General features: G+C 46.1%; 1 protein-coding gene across 3 annotated transcripts in view; it reads right to left on the bottom strand.

Annotated features, from left to right (window-relative positions):
- The window catches only part of hmcn1 (hemicentin 1), a 282,581-nt gene that overhangs the window by 10,565 nt on the left and 247,983 nt on the right, over nucleotides 1–24,033 (bottom strand). For all 3 annotated transcript variants that reach the window (XM_065009245.1, XM_065009247.1, XM_065009246.1), the window contains exons 82-102: nucleotides 23,720–23,933; nucleotides 23,370–23,504; nucleotides 22,943–23,133; nucleotides 21,607–21,688; nucleotides 21,127–21,396; nucleotides 20,173–20,343; nucleotides 19,908–20,078; nucleotides 19,577–19,747; nucleotides 17,532–17,702; nucleotides 16,413–16,583; nucleotides 12,126–12,296; nucleotides 11,889–12,035; nucleotides 8,651–8,788; nucleotides 8,333–8,454; nucleotides 7,801–8,038; nucleotides 5,795–5,857; nucleotides 5,393–5,512; nucleotides 4,926–5,060; nucleotides 2,819–2,932; nucleotides 2,341–2,466; nucleotides 1,962–2,090 (exon numbers count right to left, since the gene is read on the bottom strand). In XM_065009245.1, coding sequence (XP_064865317.1) covers nucleotides 1,962–2,090; nucleotides 2,341–2,466; nucleotides 2,819–2,932; nucleotides 4,926–5,060; nucleotides 5,393–5,512; nucleotides 5,795–5,857; nucleotides 7,801–8,038; nucleotides 8,333–8,454; nucleotides 8,651–8,788; nucleotides 11,889–12,035; nucleotides 12,126–12,296; nucleotides 16,413–16,583; nucleotides 17,532–17,702; nucleotides 19,577–19,747; nucleotides 19,908–20,078; nucleotides 20,173–20,343; nucleotides 21,127–21,396; nucleotides 21,607–21,688; nucleotides 22,943–23,133; nucleotides 23,370–23,504; nucleotides 23,720–23,933 — 3,250 coding nt within the window. The remainder of the gene's footprint in view (nucleotides 1–1,961; nucleotides 2,091–2,340; nucleotides 2,467–2,818; nucleotides 2,933–4,925; nucleotides 5,061–5,392; nucleotides 5,513–5,794; nucleotides 5,858–7,800; nucleotides 8,039–8,332; nucleotides 8,455–8,650; nucleotides 8,789–11,888; nucleotides 12,036–12,125; nucleotides 12,297–16,412; nucleotides 16,584–17,531; nucleotides 17,703–19,576; nucleotides 19,748–19,907; nucleotides 20,079–20,172; nucleotides 20,344–21,126; nucleotides 21,397–21,606; nucleotides 21,689–22,942; nucleotides 23,134–23,369; nucleotides 23,505–23,719; nucleotides 23,934–24,033) is intronic.

Here is a 24,033-nt window from a genome sequence, read left to right as displayed (position 1 = left end):
ACCCCAACGTACAGGAATAATCACCCCAACGTACAGGAATAATCACCCCAACGTTTGACAATACATATCATCAAGGCATAAGTGTATTCATCTAAAAAGTGTCTGTTAACTTTTTATTTATATTGTATTTTACCCCCTTTTTCGATCTTGTCTCATTGCTGCACCTCCCCAACGGGCTCGGGAGGTGAAGTCATGCGTCCTCCGAAGCATGACTCGCCAAACCACGCTTCTTAATAACACCCGCCCACTTAAACCAGAAGCCACCAATGTGTTGGAGGAAACACCTTTCAACTGACGACCAAGGTCAGCCTGGCCCGCAACAAGGAGTCACTAGAGCACGATGAGCCAAGTAAAGCCCCCCCGGCCAAGCCCTCCCCTATCCCTGACGACGCTGGGCCAATTGTGCACAGCCCTATGGGACTCCTGATCACGGCCGGTTGTAATACAGCACGGGATCGAACCCGGGTCTGTAGTGACGCCTCTAGCACTGCGATGCAGTTCTTTAGACCACAGCACCACTCGGAGGCCCGCCTTTTAACTTTTTCAATGAGAGAATGAATACATTACATCTCACACCAAACAAGAATGGTTGAATTAAATCAAATCCATGGGCTCTATTCAATCTCTGCAGCGTTACAGATTGTGCGATAGAAATGTTAATTAAGGTAATTTCCTGTTGAGCCGATATCTGCAGCGTTTACCATGAAGCAGTCTCTGCTAACGTGGGAACAATGCTGTAACACGGAACTTGCGCAACACGGATTGGATAGAGACCTACATCTGTATATATTGTAAATACATACTTTTTCAGGTTTGCCAAATAGTCTCTTAACTCACTATGGTGCTCAGTTAAAATGTTGCCACTTGAAATTTAAATGAAACATACTGTATATCCAATTTAATGCAACAAAATTTTCAAATTGTACAGGTAAGTAGGAACAGAGTAGGCATCAGTGTCCAGTGTTGATGATGTCATAGGGGATACAGACAGAGACAGTGAGTGTATGCCATTACAAAGCAAAGCGACCCCAGGTCGGGTGCAGCCCGGCCAAAAGGTCAAAGGTGGAAACTGTAAGAGTGACAGAGCCAAGAGTGAGAGAGAGAGATGCTGGCCTTGTGATGACAGACAGACAGACAGGTTCATTCCAGGTCCCTTTCCTGTTGTCCTGTCTGTGGCTCCTTACGTTTCTGTTAGCCCTGTGTTTAAACTCTAACTACACAGCCACTCAGTACCTAGTGCTCATCTTCTCTTTGTGATAGTTATGAGATAGCAAGGGATTTCCACAGAAGACAACAGTTCTTTAGCTACATTAGCATTATAAAGGCAGAGGGAGGATGTGATGCCACAGCTGGCTGGGGTATTACTGCAGCTTAGGGAGAGATGGAGAGAGGTATGCATGCAGAAGCAGAGGTGTAGTGGGTGAGGGGTATTGGGTAGTGGGTGTGGAGTAGTGGGTTAGTGGTAGTGGGTAAGGGAGAGTGGGTGAGGGGTAGTAGTGAAGGGTGAGAGATAGTGGGTGTGGGGTGGTGGGGTAGTGGGGTGAGGAGTAGTGGATAAGGGGTGAGGGGTAGTGGGTAAGGAGTGAGGGGTAGTGGGTGAGGGGCAGTGGGTGAGGGGTAGTGGGTTAGTGGGTAGTGGGTGAGGGGTAGCGGGTGAGGGGTAGTGGGTTAGTGGGTAGTGGGTGAGGTATAGTGGGTGAGGGGTAGTGGGTTAGTGGGTAGTGGGTGAGGTATAGTGGGTGAGGGGTAGTGGGTGAGGGGTAGTGGGTTAGTGGGTAGTGGGTGAGGTATAGTGGGTGAGGGGTAGTGGCTGGGGGGTAGTGGGTTAGTGGGTAGTGGGTGAGGGGTAGTAGGTGAGGTACAATGGGTGAGGGATAGTGGAGGTCTGCGTGCAGAAGCAGGGCAGCTGAGGGGCAGTGGGGTAGTGGGTGAGGTGGTTTGGGGGTAGAGGGGGTACGTACCCACACAGGGGCGTCCTACACCCTGAGAGCGATAGCCCCTGGGGCAGGTACAATGGTAGCTCCCTCTGCTGTTCTCACAGATCTGGTTGTATCTGCACTGATGTGTCCCATCTCTGCATTCATCTATATCTATAGGGAGAAGACACATGGAGAGGTTTTATATTGAACATAGATATTTGACATTGAAACCATTACCCCACCAAACAGAAAGGGCTGTATATAAAATCCACCCACTCCCAACCTTTTCTTTAAACATTTGGAATAGGTTATCCACAGATCTACTGGACACAAAATCCTCCTTTCAGTTTTGAATAGTGTCTTTTGAAGTAGGGTACGGGTGAGTTATGAAGGGGCTGATGCACAGTTCTGGCACACTCACCCACACACGTCCCGTTGGCACCTTTGGTCATGCCAGCAGGGCAAAGGTCAATACAGGTGTAGCTTCCCCGCATGTTCTTACACTGCTGGTCTGAACGACACACCCTCTGTCTGCACTCGTTTATGTCTGAGGAGAGAGAGAGAGAGAGAGAGAGAGAGAGAGAGAGAGAGAGAGAGAGAGGGCGAGAGAGGGGCGAGAGGGCGAGAGAGAGGGAGAGAGAGAGAGAGAGAGAGAGAGAGTGAGAGAGAGAGAGGATGAGAGGGCGAGAGAGAGGGAGAGAGAGAGAGAGAGAGAGAGAGAGAGAGAGAGAGGGCGAGAGAGAGGGAGAGAGAGAGAGAGAGAGAGAGAGGAGAGGGCGAGAGAGAGGGAGAGAGAGAGAGAGAGAGAGAAAAGAGAAGCAGGTCAGGTCCAGAACTGAAACCATCAAAACACATTTCACACTATTGTGCCGACCCAATCTGCAGTGTACTGTGCTCACCTATACAGCGGCGGTTCCTGAGTTGGTACCCGGGCTCACAGGCACAGCGGTAGCTACCGATGGTGTTCAGACAGTGCTGGTTACACGGGTTAGACTCCTGGCACTCATTGACATCTTGAAAATGAACCAAAATCAAATAAACAATAATACAATGACAGCTTAGAAATAACTTTATACCTACATAGGGCTGTGGCGGGCGGGACGTTTTGTCAGCCGGTTATTGTCATGCAACAGACTGCCGGTCTCACGGCAATTAACCGTTAATTAACATAAACACGTTTAGCATCTCCAGGTCACCGCATAACAGCTGATGATACATCGCTTTTGGAACGTCTACATTTAAAAAAGTATAATAAATCAATGTAATGTAAAGCATCACAATAAATCCATGGTTTATTTTAGGCAGGTCTAAAGAAACATTATGATATGAAGAAAATGTATTTCAGAAGAACAGAATATGAGTTGACCTACTCTATGTTATCTGGCTATGCACCATGCCATAGGCTGTAGGCTTGTTCATTTAGCTGACAAGATATGCTTATAAGTCCCATTCCATTATTTTATATGATATGATTTTATAGTAAGACAATTATAATTTAACTTAATTGAATAAAATAGAAAGGATATATTTCGCATTCTGGAGGAGCGTGCCCATATGAAGTGGCTATGCTGAGTGTAAAAGTGATGATTTGAAACCTATATGCTAGATTTATTTGGCAACTTTAGTAGTATATGATACAAACCTTAGAATGCCTTAGTAATGAAAACATACACTATATATACAGAAGTATATTGAGGAGAGGTGAGTTTTAAACAAACATCCTGTTTTGATAAGTGTTTGATGTGATTTTTGATTGCATTTACATTGATGTCAGAGTGGTTGGAGGGACATTACAGCCCTGAGTACCAGGTCATTAGGACCTGATGGAGGGACAATACAGCCGAGTACCAGGTTATTAGGACCTGATAGAGGGACAATGGAGCTCTGAGTACCAGGCCATTAGGACCTGATGGAGGGACAATGGAGCCCTGAGTATCAGGCCATTAGGACCTGATGGAGGGACAATGGAGCCCTGAGTACCTGGCCATTAGGACCTGATGGAGGGACAATGGAGCCCTGAGTACCAGGCCATTAGGACCTGATGGAGGGACAATAGAGCCCTGAGTACCTGGCCATTAGGACCTGATGGAGGGACAATGGAGCCCTGAGTACATGGCCATTAGGACCTGATGGAGGGACAATGGAGCCCTGAGTACCTGGCCATTAGGACCTGATGGAGGGACAATACAGCCCTGAGTACCAGGTCATTAGGACCTGATGGAGGGACAATGGAGCCCTGAGTATCAGGCCATTAGGACCTGATGGAGGGACAATGGAGCCCTGAGTACCTGGCCATTAGGACCTGATGGAGGGACAATGGAGCCCTGAGTACCAGGCCATTAGGACCTGATGGAGGGACAATAGAGCCCTGAGTACCTGGCCATTAGGACCTGATGGAGGGACAATGGAGCCCTGAGTACATGGCCATTAGGACCTGATGGAGGGACAATGGAGCCCTGAGTACCTGGCCATTAGGACCTGATGGAGGGACAATACAGCCCTGAGTACCAGGTCATTAGGACCTGATGGAGGGACAATGGAGCTCTGATTACCAGGCCATTAGGATCTGATGGAGGGACAATAGAGCCCTGAGTATCAGACCATTAGGACCTGATGGAGGGACAATAGAGACCTGAGTATCAGGTCGTTAGCGACCTGATTTTTTATTGAACCTTTATTTAACTAGGCAAGTCAGTTAAGAACAAATTCTTATTTACAATGACGGCCTACACCGCCCAAACCCGGACGATGCTGGGCCAATTGTGCGCCGACCTATGGGACTCCCGATCACGGCTGGTTGTGATACAGCCTGGGATCAAACCAGGGTCTGTAGTGACACCTTTAGCACAGAGATGCAGTGCCTTAGACCGTTTAGCCACTCGGGAGCCCTGACTCCTGACTGCTGGTGTGAAAGGTAATGCGGTCACCGTAACAACCCTACATAGTAATGACACTTAATATACTGTATTAACTACTGACAATCTTGAAGATGGAAACGAGTGTAACCTTGGCAACTGTGTCCATCGGCTGTCCTTCTGAAGCCCCGCCCACAGCGCATCACACAGCGGTAGGAGCCAATGGTGTTCTCACAGTCCTGCCCGTCATGGCACATGTGCCCACCCAGAGAACACTCATCAATGTCTGAGAACATAGAGAGAGGGAATTATTAGACATGAAGTCTTTAAACAGAGGCAGAGATTGTATGCGAGTAAAGGTGGTTTTATGGAGGAACTAAATAGGTATTTGTTTTTTAGTGTACATAGGGCTCGATTCAATCCGTATGGCAGAAATATCACAGAAGATCCGTTTTAAAGCTGGATTGAAATTTAAAGGCAATGTTCCCACGTTTGCAGAGACTGCATTCACAGTAAACTCTGCGTATGTTCGCTCAAACCTGTACATTTTTACACAGATCTCCCGTGATACTTCCGCGGTCCGGATTGAATCCAGCCCATAGTGTGTGTGGGGCGTACCCTGACAGGTCCTGCCGTCAGCTGAGATGGTGAGTCCTCGGGGACAGGAGCAATAGTAGGTTCCCATGGCATTGTGACAGACATGAGAACAAGGGCTCCTCTCCTTACACTCATCCTCATCTGAATCATAACACAGACAATAACAGTCTTATACTCAACATGGATATTGACATGAGCTTGGACTTATACTCTGCCATTTTACCCCAAACAACGTTTTAAATCATGTTTCTTATGGTTTCTCAAGACAAATTATGCATTTAAGTGAATTTAAAATGTGCATTTAAGTGAATCTCCACTGAACATAACGTAACAAAGTAAATTGCTCCAGCATGAACAGAGGTGTGGACAAACTCCCCATGTTGAGAAGACAGACTACCAAAATAAGAGGCTTGTCATGATTACCTGCACAGTAGGGTCCTGCAGAGTCCAGCCTGAAGCCAACGGGACACTGGTTACTACGGTCACCTGACAGAATATGGATACAGTTGTTATGTTAAAGAGAGTGAGATATACAAAAGTATGTGGACACCTTTAAACTAGTGGATTCGGTTAATTCAGCCACACCCGTTGCTGACAGGTTTATAACATTGAGCACACAGCCATGCAATCTCCATAGACAAACATTGGCAGTAGAATGGCCCGTACTGAAGAGCTCAGCGACTTTCATCATGGCACCATCATAGGATGCCACCTTTCCAACAAGTCAGTTTGTCAAATTTCTGCCCTGCTAGAGCTGCCCCGGTCAACTGTAAGTGCTGCTATTGTGAAGTGGAAACGTAATGTAGTGTATAGATAGTGTATACACTGAGTGTACAAAACATTAGGAACTTTCCATGACATAGATCGACCAGGTGAAAGCTATGATCCCTTATTGATGTCACTTGTTAAATCTACTTCAAATCAGTGTAGATGAAGGGGAGGAGACAGGTTAACATCTTCGAGATAGGGGGCGCTCTTTTAATTTTTGGATAAAAAACGTTCCCGTTTTAAACAAGATATTTTGTCATGAAAAGATGCTCGACTATGCATGTAATTGACTGCTTTGGAAAGAAAAAACTATGACGTTTCCAAAACTGCAAAGATATTATCTGTGAGTGCCCCAGAACTAATGCTACAGGCGAAACCAAGATGAAATTTCATACAGGAAATGCCCCAGATTCTGAAGGCGCTGTGTTCCAATGTCTCCTTATATGGCTGTGAATGCGCCAGGAATGAGCCTGCACTTTCTGTCATTTCCCCAAGGTGTCTGCAGCATTGTGACGTATTTGTAGGCATATCATTGGAAGATTGACCATAAGAGACTACATTTACCAGGTGTCCGCCCGGTGTCCTGCATCGAAATTATTGCGTAATCTCCAGGTCCATGCGCGTTCCATTTCTTCAGAGGAGAAACCAAACTGCTACGAATGATTTATCATCGATAGATATGGGAAAAACACCTTGAGGATTGATTCTAAACAACGTTTGCCATGTTTCTGTCGATATTATGGAGTTAATTTGGAAAAAAGTTTGCGTTGTAATGACTTAATTTTAGTTTTGTTTCTTACCCAAACGTGGTGAACAAAACGGAGCGATTTGTCTACACAAATAATCTTTTTGGAAAAACTGAACATTTGCTATCTAACTGAGAGTCTCCTCATTGAAAACATCTGAAGTTCTTCAAAGGTAAATGATTTTATTTGAATGCTTTTCTTGTTTTTGTGAAAATGTTGCATGCTGAATGCTAGGCTTAATGCTATGCTAGGCTATCAATACTCTTACACAAATGCTTGTTTAGCTATGGTTCAAAAGCATATTTAGAAAATCTGAGATGACAGTGTTGTTAACAAAAGGCTAAGCTTGAGAGCAAATATATTTATTTCATTTCATTTGCGATTTTCATGAATAGTTAACGTTGCGTTATGGTAATGAGCTTGAGGCTATAAATAGGATCCCGGATACGGGATTGCTCGTCGCAACAGGTTAAAGAAGGATTTTGTTTAGCCTTGAGACAATTGAGACATGGATTGTGTATGTGTGCCATTCAGAGGGTGAATAGGCAAGACAAAATATTTAAGTGCTTTTGAACGGGGTATGGTAGTAAGAGTCCAGAACTGCAACACTGCTGGGTTTTTCACACTAAACAGTTTCCTGTGTGTACCAAGAATGGTCCACCACCCCAAGGACATCCAGCGAACTTGACACAACTATGAGAAGCATTGGAGTCAACATGGGCCAGCATCCTTGTGGAACACTTTCGACACCTTGTAGAGTCAACATGGGCCAGCATCCTTGTGGAACACTTTCGACACCTTGTAGAGTCCATGCCACGACTAATTGAGGCTGTTCTGAGGGCAAAAGGGGGGAGGGGTGCAAATGAATAGGGAAGTAAAGAGAGAGAGAGAAAAACAAGGACTTTAAAGTCTCACCCTTGGTGATGGTGGCGTGGAGCTTGTATTCCAGGACTTCCTCTAGGGGGCGGTAGTGGGCGCTGATGGCCGAGGCATGGAGCGTCTCCACCAGGTAGGGCATCTTTCCCTTGGCAGGGTCGTAGGTGATTGTGTGGTTCCAGGAGTAGGGCACACTGACCCGGTCAATACTGAACATCCGGGTGGAGAGAGCATACAGCTGGCCTGGACCAGTCTGAATGTAGTCCTCTGTGTAGTCCTGGGTCAGATGAACAACAGCCAGCATGGATAAGCCTTAACCAACAAGTTCTGCACCTCATAACCACCTTTCATTGTCTTTTTGTAATTCATTTAAACTGTTTGATCGTGTTCTGTAGTCTGGTTATCAACGTTTGTCATTATGGGCCAAACTTAACATCTGTTGTGTATGTTACACAAAGATTGTCTTCAGCACTGATTTCAGTTACACTTCAGATCTCAAATGAGGAGACTAATGATAGTATGGAGTGTGTGGTGTAGGGTTTAATAAGTCTGGAGCTGTGTTTTCTGTTACCTTGATGCTGATGTCAGCATTAGACGGCAGCTGCAGAATGTGTCCGTTCAGCACGATATCCAATAGCAGTGCTCCATCTGAGTCCAGCCCCCGAGCCACATGGGTCATCCTCAGGATCTCACCTGGTGGACAGAGGGCACTTTATAAAGGCCGAAACACTTTATTCTCTGGTCTTCATGGTAATACCACACACACACACACACACACACACACACACACACACACACACACACACACACACACACACACACACACACACACACACACACACACACACACACACACACACACACACATCCAAATTCTTCCCCTTCTCACCTGTGGCAAACTCCACCTGTGTCTCCCGTCTGAACACACCTCTGGTCAGAGAGTAGCCGTTCACTGCCTCCCCTAACTCCTGAGCCGTCGTCCAATAGATGGAGTTCAGGATGGAGATCAGCTTCCTCATAGCTGGGCCTGCATGGGGTCAACAGGTGAGGTCAGGTCAGGGGTCATTCAAGAAGATTTTGAAACAGGGTGATTCGTTTGAACTGGGGTCAATTAGTGCAGCTCTTCTCTTTGTGCCGCAGCCCGTCTGGTGTTCAACCTTCCCAAGTTCTCTCACGTCACCCCGCTCCTCCGCTCCCTCCACTGGCTTCCAGTTGAAGCTCGCATCCGCTACAAGACCATGGTGCTTGCCTACGGAGCTGTGAGGGGAACGGCACCTCAGTACCTCCAGGCTCTGATCAGGCCCTACACCCAAACAAGGGCACTGCGTTCATCCACCTCTGGCCTGCTCGCCTCCCTACCACTGAGGAAGTACAGTTCCCGCTCAGCCCAGTCAAAACTGTTCGCTGCTCTGGCCCCCCAATGGTGGAACAAACTCCCTCACGACGCCAGGACAGCGGAGTCAATCACCACCTTCCGGAGACACCTGAAACCCCACCTCTTTAAGGAATACCTAGGATAGGATAAAGTAATCCCTCTCACCCCCCCTCCCCCTGAAAAGATTTAGATGCACTACTGTTCCACTGGAGGTCATAAGGTGAATGCACCAATTTGTAAGTCGCTCTGGATAAGAGCGTCTGCTAAATGACTTAAATGTAATGTTAAATGTTGTGACAAAATAAACCTGAATCTGTTATCTGATCTGTGCTTAGGAACAACTACAGCCTACATCTTTGTAAACTTAACACACCATAGATAATCTATTAGGGTACATATTGAACTCAATGTCATCATGTCTATTACAGTTTTTTCCAACTGCTTACACACAACATCTTTTCAAGTCACACGATTTTTGAAACCTCTCACTCAAAGTGCAAAACTTCACACCAAATATCCAAAACCATAAGCTTATTTCTCAGCCTTTGACTCAGTTTTCAATTGCATAAAACACTTTTTTCAAAACACTACACACAATTCTCTTCCTAAAACACAGAAATCAAACAGAAAGTGACTTGCTTTCCTTTTCCAAACACAACCAATCAAAATGCTACACTTATTCACCAGGTCACACACACACTCCTCACATATGTGAACACTAATAGCTTAACTGATTACTGACCAATCACTGCTTTACTGTAGTATAGGCCTATAAATAGGTCAAAGGTCAGATTACCTGTTTTGAACTATGGATGCCAACAGTGGACAGAGAGCAAGAGGAGTATGAGGGAGAGAAAGAGCAAGAAGAGGACGAAGACAAAGAAGAGAAGGAAGGAGAGCCATCTCTGATGAGATTAGGGCAACACTTGTTGATCATGTGATCAACCACGGTTTGACCATGAGAGAGGCTGGACTGAGAATCCAGCCCAATTTGAGTCGATTTACAGTGGCATCCATAATTCGAACCTTCAGAAATGAGAACAGGTATGCAACTATCTAATGACTATTTTAGCATTACAGTAATGTACTGTAAAATACGTATGACTGCATAGTATTGCTTAAACATTTGTAACTCTAAGCCATCCATTTACTGCACTGCATTGAATAAATGAGGTTGGTTATCATGCTGTACTACATTTTTTTGTACATTGTTTACAGTTCCTATGCTGAACACATACTGTGTTTGAATTCTGTCCAGAGTGGAAAGGCAAAGACATCATGGAGGACGAGGACGCTTGTTTACAGATGTACAAGAGACTGCAATTATAAATATGGTTTTGGCCAACAATGCAATTAGGATTGGAGAGATAAGAGAGCATATCTTGAATAACAACACCATATTTAACAACATCAATGCTGTAAGCCTGTCGACCATACAACGCATCCTCCAACGGCCCCGAGTGACGATGAAACAACTTTACAAGGTGCCATTTGAGAGAAACTCTGACAGAGTCAGTATGTATGCAACACTACTTCCAGTACTTCAGACATAACATATTTACTCATCTGTATATCCCTTTGTCTGTTACAAAGAGTATTGGAGCTGGATGCCCATGTAATTCGCCATGAATGTATTTATGTGGATGAGGTTTGCTTCAAAACCAGGCGCCGCGGAAGAAATGTAATAGGACAGAAGGCAATTACCAATGTCCCTGGACAGCGTGGGGGTAATATAACTATGTGTGCTGCCATCACTCAAAACGGGGTCCTCCATCACAATGCCACACTGGGTCCGTACAACACTGGCCATATGCTCACTTTTCTGGATTCAATTTACACAATGCTTGTTGTCCCCGATTCAGATCAGGAGCCTGCTAGATTTGTGGTTTTATGGGATAATGTTAGTTTTCACCAGGCTTTTCTGGTCCAAAACTGGTTTGCCACCCATCCATAATTTGTAGTTTCGTACCTACCCCCATATTCACCTTTTCTAAATCCCATAGAGGAATTCTTCTCAGCCTGGCGCTGGAAAGTGTATGATCGTCAACCCTATGCCCGCATGCCGCTTCTCCAGGCAATGGAGGACGCATGTGGGGACAGAGAGGTTGCCTCTGTCCAAGGTTGGATATGCCATGCTAGGAGATACTTCCCTCCATGTTTGGCAAGAGAAAATGTATCTTGTGATGTGGACAAAGTATTGTGGCCAGACCCAGGCCGGAGAAGAGATGAAGCGTAGCTTAGCACTGGTGACTGCCCCCCCACTACCAAATCCTGGACTGCCCCCCGGGACCCCACACACACAATTGTGTTCTTTACTGTATTCTAAAGAATATACTTTTGGTTTATATATGTTTATGGTTTTGTTTTATGCTACTGTATACAACAGTAATGTTTGCATTGCATTGGTGTTTACAGTGTACTTGTTACCCTTCTCAGCAGATTACTTTCACTGTAGAACATTGTATTGAAATGTAGATATAAGCCTATGAAAGACCAAAGAGCTTTAGATTTAGAACAACAGTGTTTACATGGTATATCCAAAAATGTACTATTATGAAAGCAGTGTTTGCCATTTGATGCAAATGCTTCATTCTGACGTGTTTATGGCATTTTGAATGCAGTGTTACATTTTGAAGGAGATGTGAGGCATTTTGCATTTTGTGTGTGCAGTTTTGGGAATTGTGTGTTGAGTTTTGAAAAAAGGAGATTTTTTGAAAACGTGTGTAAGCAGTTGGAAAAAACTGTAACTTACCCAGGCTCCGAGGCACATTGGAGATGGTGGCATGTATAACCCTGCCTCCAGATTGGTTGTCAGAGATGGTGGCGTTGAGGATGGCAATTCCAAACTCCACGTTGTTAATGTTTCCTATGATGCTACCTCTCGCCTTCTGAGGCCCACCTGGGAGAGAGAACAGGTTTAGTGAACACACAGGCACGCACATGCCAAACACAGGCACACACATGCCATGCACACACACACACACCATACCTGGACACGCTTGGCCGTTACACCTGGACACCTGGGTGGAGTCTCCTGGGCAGAGGCGGCCCTCGTTGCTAGGCGACGGGTTATTACAGAGTTTGACTCGAGTTCTCTCTCCGCCCGCACAGGAGGCGGAGCATTCTCCCCAGGGCTGCCACGCTCCCCAGTTACCATCCACTGCAAACACACACAGACATATAAAAATACATAGTCATGACAGAGTGAGCATCGACCCGCACACACGCTTACTTAAGGTAGTCCATCGTATTCGATGATGACTTCCACTACTGCTTGTGGGTTCACTGATGACTGTGTAATCTGATGCGGGATGCACACTGTCTGCCACAGACAGAGCTCACAAAGGCCTGTCCCATTGGGGCCGGAGCAGGCATGGTCATATTCCTTCTCTGTCGCTTAGCCAGGCTACGTTCCAGCCTTTATTCCTTGGCCAACTGCACTCCGCAGCAACAGTCTGGAGAGACACAGGGTTCATCCCAGAGTTCTTTAGTGATATCTTCAGTTTGTCCTTTAGCTGCGTTTTTCTGCCCACCTGCAGAGCGATGGCCCAGTTGTAGCTGTCCGCACAGCCTCTTTCGCGGCAGGCGATCCTCTGGCACCTGAGTGGCCTGGCCGAGCCATCTAACGCTGGTGGAGTGTGATGGACGCCTCAATGCTCCAGCAGTTTGGTTCTCTGTAGGATCTCTAAGTGCGGAACATGGTCCTGCCAGATCACTTTCAAAATGTGTTGGAGGCCTTTTCCGTCAAAGGATTCCAGTTGTTCTAAGTGTCGGCGATAAACTGTCCATGTTTCACATCTATAAAGGAGTGTAGATATTTACACACTGCCTGGCAGACTGCTACTTTGGTGTGTAGGTGCAGGTAGGTTGCTGTTGTTAAAAGCCCTCTTCCTTAACCGGTCAACGGAGGAAGAGGCCTGTTTGACCCGATTCTGGATATCCTGGTCGATTTTGCAGTCTTCCTAGAGGATGCTTCCAAGATATTTAAAGTGTGGTACAATGGCCAGTGAGGAGTCTGAGATGGAGGATATGTTTCAAGTGGAGGGTCAGATGACTACTGACATAGGACCTCAGTTTTTGGGATGTTAACATTCTGCTGTATGCTCTCACAGCTGCTGTGAGAGAGGCACAACAGGGCAATCATCCACGTACTGGAGCTCAAGTACCTGTTCAGATTTGGATCATCCTGATTTTGAAGAGGTTCCCATCCAATCTGAAGCCCCGGGTCACCCCCACTCTCTGTTTCAATGTTCTTGTGCAGGAGTGTTGTGACACACCCATCCTATGCTTCACGGAATCGTGGCTGAATGACGACATGGATACTCAGCTAGCGGGACACACGCTGCCCCGGCAGGATAGAACAGCACGGGGGGGGGGGGTCAGTGCATATTTGTAAACAACAGCTGGTGCACGAAAGGAAGTCTCTAGATTTTGCTCGCCTGAAGTAGAGTATATTGTGATAAACTGCAGGCCACACTACTTGCCTAGAGAGTTCTCAGCTATACTTCTTGTGGCTGTTTATTTACCACCACAGACAGATGCTGGCACTAAAGACCGCACTCAGTCAGCTGAAATAAGCAAAAAGGAAACCACTCACCCAGAGGCGGCGCACCTAGTGGCCGGAGACTTTAATGCAGGGAAACTTAAATCAGTTCTACCAAATCTCTATCAACATGTTAAATGTGCAACCAGAGGGAAAGAAATTCTAGATCACCTGTACTCCACACACAGAGACGTGTACAAAGCTCTCCCTCGTCCTCCATCTGGTAAATCTAACCACAACTCTATCCTCCTGATTCCTGCTTACAAGCAAAAATTAAAGCCGGAAGCACCAGTGACTCGGTCTATAAAAAAAATGGTCAGATGAAGCAGCTGCTAATCTATAGGACTGCTTTGTTATCACAGACTGGAACATGTTCCGGGATTCTTCCCGATGGCATTGAGGAATACACCACATCAGTCACAGGTTTATCAATAAGTGCATCGAGGACGTCGTCCCCACAGTGACTGTACGTACATACCCCAACCAGAAGCCATGGATTACAGGCAACATTCGCACTGAGCTAAAGGGTAGAGCTGCCGCATTCAAGGTGCGGGACTCTAACCCGGAAGCTTACAAGATATCCTGCTATGCCCTCAGATGAACCATCAAACAGGCAAAGCTTCAATACAGGGCTAAGATTGAATCATACTACACCAGCTCCGACACTCGTCGGATGTGGCAGGGCTTGCAGACTATTATAAACTACAAAGGGAAGCACAGCCGCGAGCTGCCCAGTGATACGAGCCTACCAGACGAGCTAAATCACTTCTATGCTCGCTTCGAGGCAAGCAACACTGAGGCATGCATGAGAGCATCAGCTGTTCCGGATGACTGTGTGATCACGCTCTCCGTAGCCGAAGTGAGTAAGACCCTTAAACAGGTCAACATACACAAGGCTGCGGGGCCAGATGGAATACCAGGACGTGTGCTCCGGGCATGTGCTGACCAACTGGCAGGTGTCTTCAACATGTCCCCGATTGAGTCTGTAATACCAACATGCTTCAAGCAGACCACCATAGTCCCTGTGCCCAAGAACACAAAGGCAACATGCCTAAATGACTACAGACCCGTAGCACTCATGTCCGTATTCATGAAGTCCTTTGAAAGGCTGGTAATGGCTCACATCAACACCATTATCCCAGAAACCCTAGACCCACTCCAATTTGCATACCGCCCAAACAGATCCACAGATGATGCAATCTCTATTGCACTCCACACTGCCCTTTCCCACCTGGACAAAAGGAACATCTATGTGAGAATGCTGTTCATTGACTACAGCTCAGCGTTCAACACCATAGTACCCTTAAAGCTCATCACCAAGCTAAGGATCCTGGGACTAAACACCTCCCTCTGCAACTGGATCCTGGACTTCCTGACAGGCCGCCCCCAGGTGGTGAGGGTAGGTAGCAACACATCTGCCACGCTCATCCTCAATACTGGAGCTCCCCAGGGGTGCGTGCTCAGTCCCCTCCTGTACTCCCTGTTCACCCACGACTGCATGGCCACCCTCAACGTAACCAAGACTAAGGAGATGATTGTGGACTACAGGAAAAGGAGCACCGAGCACGTCCCTATTCTCATCAACGGGGCTGTAGTGGAGCAGGTTGAGAGCTTCAAATTCCTTGGTGTCCACATCAACAACAAACTAGATTGGTCCAAACACACCAAGACAGTTGTGAAGAGGGAACGACAAAGCCTATTCCCCCTCAGGAAACTAAAAAGATTTGGCATGGGTCTTGAGATCCTCAAAAGGTTTTACAGCTTCAAGAGATTAAGGAGATTAAGGCTCTGGATGGTAGGCAGGGTTTAGGGGTACGTCCAGGACTGAGTAGTCAACTTGTTACGGCTGGTTTAAGAGGGCTTCAAATTGTTCACTCCACCTCTGGACTAACCTAGTTTGGTCCTTTATAAGAGTGGACTCATCTACACTTCTGAGGGGACAGGGGAGAGCAACTTCCTGGACAGTGGGTGGTCTTCAGGGCATCATAAATGCTGTACCTGTCATATCTGTCCGCAAAAGATTGGATTTCTTGTACTTTGGAGATCCACCACTCATTTTGTAGATGCCGTAAAGCACTGTGCCTCCCACTGCTGCTCATGCCATTGCTTTTGGAGGGACTCAGATGTAAGGCTGTTGAGTGTGTCTTGTGTATGTCAAGTAGGGTGGAGATGTACGTGGAGTTTTCATTGAACCAGTCCTGATGTTTCTTACTGCTGTAACTGATGGAGTGGGCTGCTGACTCAGAGTGATGTGTTTAGAGAGGAACATTTGTCGTGAATCGGACCCCTCTGCATTCAGGAGAGTCTCAATGTTCTCTAGTTTTTCTGCTAGAGAGCGACATAGGTTGTTACGTGCCTCTGTTTTCGACCACAGTGCAGATTGTTTTTGGTGGACATATTGAGGCAGGTGGCTGTGCGAACTTTCATTCTGAGCTTGGTCTACATCATCCGATGATCTGTCCAGCACTCCGCTCCTCTCACGGCTCACGTAATGAGGACATCCTTGATATCAGAGCGCCTGACAATCACGTAGTCTATGAGGTGCCAGCGCTTTGATTGTGAGTGCATTCAATAGGTTTTGTATTTGTTTTATTTTGGAACATGGTGTTGGTGATAGTAAGTTCATGTTCAGCACAAAGGCTTAGCAATGTCAATTCATTTGCGTTGACATGACCAACGCCGTGCTGTCCTATCACTCCGTTCCATATCTCACACACACAAACACACACTTACCAGGGCAGTTGGCTGTGCTGCACCTCTGTATCTGTGAGTCTGCCCCGGCACATGCTCTGCCCCCATTGGCGGGTCTGGGGTTGTCACATGTTCTGTAGCGCTTCATCTGTCCTCCATTACACGTCCTGCTGCAGCTGCCCCAACTACTCCACAGACCCCAGTTACCATGAACTAACAGGGTGAGGTAGAGGGGGGAGGGAAAGGGAAATGATAGGAAAGAGAGAGAGGGAAAGAAAGAGATGCATCTCAGTCAGTACACACAAAATGTCTGCAACACTTGATCAATGCAACTCGCTGTAGGTGAGACAGATGAACCAGGTGAGATAAGAGTTAGTGTAAGAGGATAAGAGTTAGTGTAAGAGGATAAGAGTTAGTGTAAGAGAATACGAGTTAGTGTAAGAGGATAAGAATTCCTGTAAGAGGATACGAGTTCCTGTAAGAGGATAAGAGTTCCTGTAAGAGGATAAGAGTTAGTATAAGAGGATAAGAGTTAGTGTAAGAGGATACGAGTTAGTGTAAGAGGATACGAGTTAGTGTAAGAGGATAAGAGTTAGTGTAAGACGATACTAGTTAGTGTAAGAGGATACGAGTTAGTGTAAGAGGATAAGAGTTAGTGTAAGAGGATAAGAGTTCCTGTAAGAGGATAAGAGTTAGTATAAGAGGATAAGAGTTCCTGTAAGAGGATAAGAGTTAGTATAAGAGGATAAGAGTTAGTGTAAGAGGATACGAGTTAGTGTAAGAGGATAAGAGTTCCTGTAAGAGGATAAGAGTTAGTGTAAGAGGATACGAGTTAGTGTAAGAGGATAAGAGTTCCTGTAAGAGGATAAGAGTTAGTATAAGAGGATAAGAGTTCCTGTAAGAGGATAAGAGTTAGTATAAGAGGATAAGAGTTAGTGTAAGAGGATACGAGTTCCTGTAAGAGGATAAGAGTTAGTGTAAGAGGATACTAGTTAGTGTAAGAGGCTAAGAGTTAGTGTAAGAGGATAAGAGTTAGTGTAAGAGGATAAGAGTTAGTGTAAGAGGATACTAATTAGTGGAAGAGGATAAGAGTTCCTGTAAGAGGATAAGAGTTAGTGTAAGAGGATAAGATATAAGAGGAGTAAGGATGTCACTACTCACCAGGGCACGGGTCACTGTTGCAGAAGTCGATGTGCACGTCGTTACCCTCACACTGCCTGCCCCTGTGCTGGGGGGCGGGGCTGGCACAGAGGCGTGTCCGTTGTCTGGTTCCACCCCCACAGGAGACACTGCAGGCCCCCCAGCTCACCCACGATGACCACTTCCCATCCACTGGAGGGCAAGAGACAGAGTCAGGCCCAATCCCAAATCAACCCCAAGCCCCTACACTCTAAACACGTGAGTTCTGAGAAGATTTGATAGATATAAGCAATCTGGTAGTAGTCCCTCCACAATTCAATCTGAAAAAGTGAAAAAGAGTACAGCTCATCTTAAACTACAGCAGCACTGTCCCTGTCCACCCTTAATTCCCAAGCCATTTACCCCGACAGTGTCTTAGTTCCCAAACCATTTACAAGGACAGAGTCATAGTTGCCAAACCATTTACCAGGACTGAGTCTTAGTTCCCAAACCATTTACCTCGACAGTGTCTTAGTTCCCAAACCATTTACCAGGACAGTGTCATAGTTCCCAAACCATTTACAAGGACAGAGTCATAGTTGCCAAACCATTTACCAGGACAGAGTCATAGTTGCCAAACCATTTACCAGGACAGAGTCATAGTTGCCAAACCATTTACCAGGACAGAGTCATAGTTGCCAAACCATTTACCTCGACAGAGTCATAGTTCCCAAACCATTTACACGGACAGAGTCATAGTTGCCAAACCATTTACCAGGACAGAGTCATAGTTGCCAAACCATTTACCAGGACTGAGTCTTAGTTCCCAAACCATTTACTAGGACAGAGTTAAAGTTGCCAAAACATTTACCAGGACAGTGTCTTAGTTCCCAAACCATTTACCAGGACAGATTCTTAGTTCCCAAACCATTTACCAGGACAGAGTCTTAGTTCCCAAACCATTTACAAGGACAGAGTCTTAGTTCCCAAACCATTTACCAGGACAGAGTCTTAGTTGCCAATCCATTTAACAGGACAGTGTCTTAGTTCCCAAACCATTTACCAGGACAGAGTCATAGTTCCCAAACCATTTACCAGGACAGAGTCTTAGTTCCCAAACCATTTACAAGGACAGTGTCTTCGTTCCCAAACCATTTACCAGGACAGAGTCTTAGTTCCCAAACCATTTACCAGGACAGTGTCTTAGTTCCCAAACCATTTACAAGGACAGTGTCTTCGTTCCCAAACCATTTACCAGGACAGAGTCTTAGTTCCCAAACCATTTACCAGGACAGTGTCTTAGTTCCCAAACCATTTACCAGGACAGAGTCTTCGTTCCCAAACCATTTACCAGGACAGAGTCTTAGTTCCCAAACCATTTACCAGGACAGAGTCTTAGTTCCCAAACCATTTACCAGGACAGTGTCTTAGTTCCCAAACCATTTACCAGGACAGAGTCTTAGTTCCCAAACCATTTACCAGGACAGTGTCTTAGTTCCCAAACCATTTACCAGGACAGTGTCTTAGTTCCCAAACCATTTACCAGGACAGAGTCTTAGTTCCCAAACCATTTACCAGGACAGTGTCTTAGTTCCCAAACCATTTACAAGGACAGTGTCTTAGTTCCCAAACCATTTACCAGGACAGAGTCATAGTTCCCAAACCATTTACCAGGACAGAGTCTTAGTTCCCAAACCATTTACCAGGACAGTGTCTTAGTTCCCAAACCATTTACCAGGACAGAGTCTTCATTCCCAAACCATTTACCAGGACAGAGTCTTAGTTCCCAAACCATTTACCAGGACAGAGTCTTAGTTCCCAAACCATTTACCAGGACAGTGTCTTAGTTCCCAAACCATTTACCAGGACAGTGTCTTAGTTCCCAAACCATTTACAAGGACAGTGTCTTAGTTCCCAAACCATTTACAAGGACAGTGTCTTAGTTCCCAAACCATTTACCAGGACAGAGTCTTAGTTCCCAAACCATTTACCAGGACAGTGTCTTAGTTCCCAAACCATTTACCAGGACAGAGTCTTAGTTGCCAAACCATTTACCAGGACAGAGTCTTAGTTGCCAAACCATTTACCAGGACAGTATCTCTCCTTGCAGAGTTGTGTCTGTGTGTCGGGGCCCTCACACGGTGGCCCGTGGAATGAGGAAGGGGGGTTGTTACACAGACGCACTCTGGTCTGCATCCCTTTACCGCACGTCTCACTGCACGAGCTCCATGGCAACCATGCCCCCCAGTTACCTGCCACTGGGATAAGATAATCAATATGATTCGTGCTTGACCAATCATAATCTTTAATAATGTCTGATTCTATTGATTCCAATTATATTGATTCTATCATTCTATGATTGTTTATCCAATGATTGGAATGTACAGGAGTAGAGTGCTTGCCATGACCAGTACTCACCAGGGCAGGGCCTGATGCTACACATGATGGCCTCCACTGCCTTGCCCTCACAGGGTCTGCCCCCATGCTGCACGGAGGGGTTGGTGCAGGTGCGCACCCTGGTCCTGTTGCCCTGGCCACAGGTACGAGAACACTCTTCCCACTCTGACCACTCTGACCAGTTACCATCCACTGCATGGACAGACACACAGGATACAGAGAGTAACACACACACGTGCACACATACATACACACACACACACTCACACACCGTGACTGGACTGACCTGGGCAGGGCTTGCCCTGGCAGCTGCGTGTCTCTGTGTCCGAATTGGCACAGTGGCGACCCCCATTGGCAGGCAGGGGGTTGTTACACTGCCTCAGCCTCCGCTGAGTCCCGACACCACAGGACACACTGCAGGGGCCCCACTCCATCCACTCTGAGAACCCTCCGTGCACTGGGACAGGGCCACAGAGAGACAGGGTTAGGCATTGTCACCACACTCAATCATACTGGGTGTATCCCAGATAGCACCATATTCCCTCAAATAGCACCCTATTCCCTCAAATAGCACCCTATTCACAATTGACCAACCTCCTTTTTACCAGAGCCCTATGAAGCATGAGATCTGACTTCAGTATTCTTGTGGACTGGAGTACAGATGTCAAAGATATTTTGCTGTGCATTCTGGTATTTTAGCATAACCAGAGAGATAGACTGAAAACATTTTTCTAATCCAGTGTTTCTTAATCTATGGGTCGGGGCCCAAAGAGGGCCCTGGGCAGGTGAGAGGTGGGTCGCGAGTTGTGAAAATAAGCATTATTTTATTTTATTTAAAAAAAACTTTTTACCTCTTTTTAAAAATACTTCTTCCCCCTTTTTCCCCAAAATTTTGTGATACTCAATTGGTAGTCCCATCACTGCAACTCCCGTACGGACTCGGAAGAGGGGAAGGTCGAGAGCCATGCGTCCTCCGAAACACGACCCTGCCAAGCCACACTGCTTCTTGACACACTGCTCACTTAACCCGGAAGCCAGCCGCACCAATGTGTCGGAGGAAATCGATCGAACCCGGGTCTGTAGTGACGCCTCAAGCACTGCGATGTAAAGCCTTAGACCACTGCGCCACTCGGGAGGCACAAAATACGCAATCTTAAATCACAAACTATAACTATACGAACCCCTGGAAGTCACCTCCCCACAAAAGGTTGGGTTGACGTACAGTAGATAGCTAACTCACCTCTGACAGTGAGAGTGACTCTGACCAGCACAGAACCCAGGAGGTTCCTGGCCACACACTGGTACTCGGCCGTGTCTTCCTTCTGGGCGCTGGTCAGCCTCAGAGAGCCGTTGGACAGGGTGGTGAAGCGCTCGTTGCCCAGGAGAGGGCTCCCCTGGCGGGACCACTCGATGACAGGAGTGGGCTCCCCTTCCGCCCGGCAGTTCAGTAGCACCGTGGTGCCAGCGTCTACCACCGTCTCTACCGGCTCTACTGTGATGGAGGGAGAGCCTGTTGGAGTACAGCATAACACATTAACTTTACTGTCATCTTTATAACATCTATGTGTATCTTCTTTCAGAACACAACACGGGTGGAGGGAGAACCAACACGGGTGGAGGGAGAACCTGACAGAGGAGAGGTGGGGCATTACGGCATGGAACTGAATAGGATTACCATAAAGGATAACTATTTAGTTTAGTTCATCTACTGTATACTCACTCTGCAGGGTGAGAGTGACACTCTTCTCCACCACCCCAGCATCGTTGGTGGCCACACACATATAGTTCCCTGCATCTTCATTCTGAGGAGACACAACAACAGTTAGCACTATCAACAAGATTCATCTAGACAAGAACAGACTACAATGAATGTTCAGGGGAGAAGTATAGGGTGGCACACAATTTGGCCAGCATCGTCCGGGTTTGGCCGGGGTAGGCCGTCATTGTAAATAAGAATTTGTTCTTAACTGACTATATATAGATATACTAGATACAGTGTGTGAACTCTGTAATAGTGCTGTACCGCTGTGTTGTAGATGTAGATATGCTAGATACAGTGTGTGAACTCTGTAATAGTGCTGTACCACGGTGATGTAGATATAGATATACTAGATATTTGAACTCCGCAATAGTGCTGTACCACAGTGTTGTAGTTATAGATATACTCGATACAGTGTGTGAACTCTGTAATAGTGCTGTACCACAGTGATGTAGATATAGATATACTAGATATTTGAACTCCGCAATAGTGCTGTACCACAGTGTTGTAGATATAGATATACTCGATACAGTGTGTGAACTCTGTAATAGTGCTGTACCACAGTGTTGTAGATATAGATATACTAGATATGTGAACTCTAATAGTTCTGTACCACAGTGTTGTAGATATAGATATACTAGATGTAAACTCTTTAATAACAGTGTCGTACCACGGTGCCGTAGATATAGATATACTAGATGTAAACTCTTTAATAACAGTGTCGTACCACGGTGCCGTAGATATAGATATACTAGATGTAAACTCTTTAATAACAGTGTCGTACCACGGTGCCGTAGATATAGATATACTAGATGTAAACTCTTTAATAACAGTGTCGTACCACGGTGCCGTAGATATAGATATACTAGATGTAAACTCTTTAATAACAGTGTCGTACCACGGTGCCGTAGATATAGATATACTAGATGTAAACTCTTTAATAACAGTGTCGTACCACGGTGCCGTAGATATAGATATACTAGATGTAAACTCTTTAATAACAGTGTCGTACCACGGTGCCGTAGATATAGATATACTAGATGTAAACTCTTTAATAACAGTGTCGTACCACGGTGCCGTAGATATAGATATACTAGATGTAAACTCTTTAATAACAGTGTCGTACCACGGTGCCGTAGATATAGATATACTAGATGTAAACTCTTTAATAACAGTGTCGTACCACGGTGCCGTAGATATAGATATACTAGATGTAAACTCTTTAATAACAGTGTCGTACCACGGTGCCGTAGATATAGATATACTAGATGTAAACTCTTTAATAACAGTGTCGTACCACGGTGCCGTAGATGGCCAGAGAACCGTTGTCCAGCTGGTGGATACGGTTGCTGATCTGGATGTTGACACCCTTCTTGCTCCACTGGATGGTGGGCAGGGGGTCTCCTCGTACCTCACAGTTTAGGATGGCGTTACCCCCCAGAGGCTCGATTCGGTTGGAGTGGAAGTCCCCGTCGATGATGGGGGGCTCTGGACACAATAACAGGGCAGGTTTTTAGTCAACCACATTCAGCTGTTACACAGGAGCTGGACAAAAAAGAAGAGCCACTAAGAATAGAAAATTAGTGCTAGGTCACTGTTTTCTGCCCACAAACAGTAGTCTTTTAATAAAGCTCTTGATACAAATACAACATTTTGACCGACATGGTAAACTGTGGGCTAATTAGGCCCAGGGCCATATTTGGAAACAGGAAGGGATGTCACACCTTTGACGTAGACAAAGCCCAGGGACTTGATGGTTCCCACACGGTTCTCAGCAATACAGGAGTAGGTTCCCGAGTTGTCTTTGGTAACCCGCTCGATGACCAGCTCACTGTGTCCATTCACATGGTCATAGTGAGCTACAGGGACAGATTAGAGAGAGAGATGCCACCCTTAAATATTATCAACAGATCCAGTAGGAAATATTGGTACATAGGAAAAACTACAAGAATAGCAGACTGAATGTCAATTATAAGTCCAAAATATATATGGCAAATATTTAATGTACAGAAAGAGTTGGCAGTTTCTCTTCTTTCTAAGCAGAGTGGGGGATGGTGAGGGGGGCGGGGCATACCTGGGATGATGATGTTGTTGAAAGCCCAGGTGATTTTAGGAGGGGGGATGCCGGTGACCCCACAGGCCATTACTAGGCGCTCTCCCTTGTTGAGGGCCATGTCTGCCAGCAGCTCAGTGAAGGCAGGCTGGGTGTGGACGGACAAACTGACCGTCTGGCTGTCCTGACCTACCGTGTTAGTGGCCACACAGGTGTAGCTGCCCTCATCATCAGGCTGGGGAGGGGAAGGAAGGGGGCGAGGGAGAGAGAGAGAGACTGAATTTGTTCAGAAGTTAGTTGACAATTCTGATCTTTACGCTCTTCCATCCATTACG

The sequence above is a fragment of the Oncorhynchus nerka genome, linkage group LG24 (assembly GCF_034236695.1).
Source record: "Oncorhynchus nerka isolate Pitt River linkage group LG24, Oner_Uvic_2.0, whole genome shotgun sequence".
Lineage (NCBI taxonomy): Eukaryota > Metazoa > Chordata > Actinopteri > Salmoniformes > Salmonidae > Oncorhynchus > Oncorhynchus nerka.
This window is presented reverse-complemented; position numbering and strand designations above follow the sequence as displayed.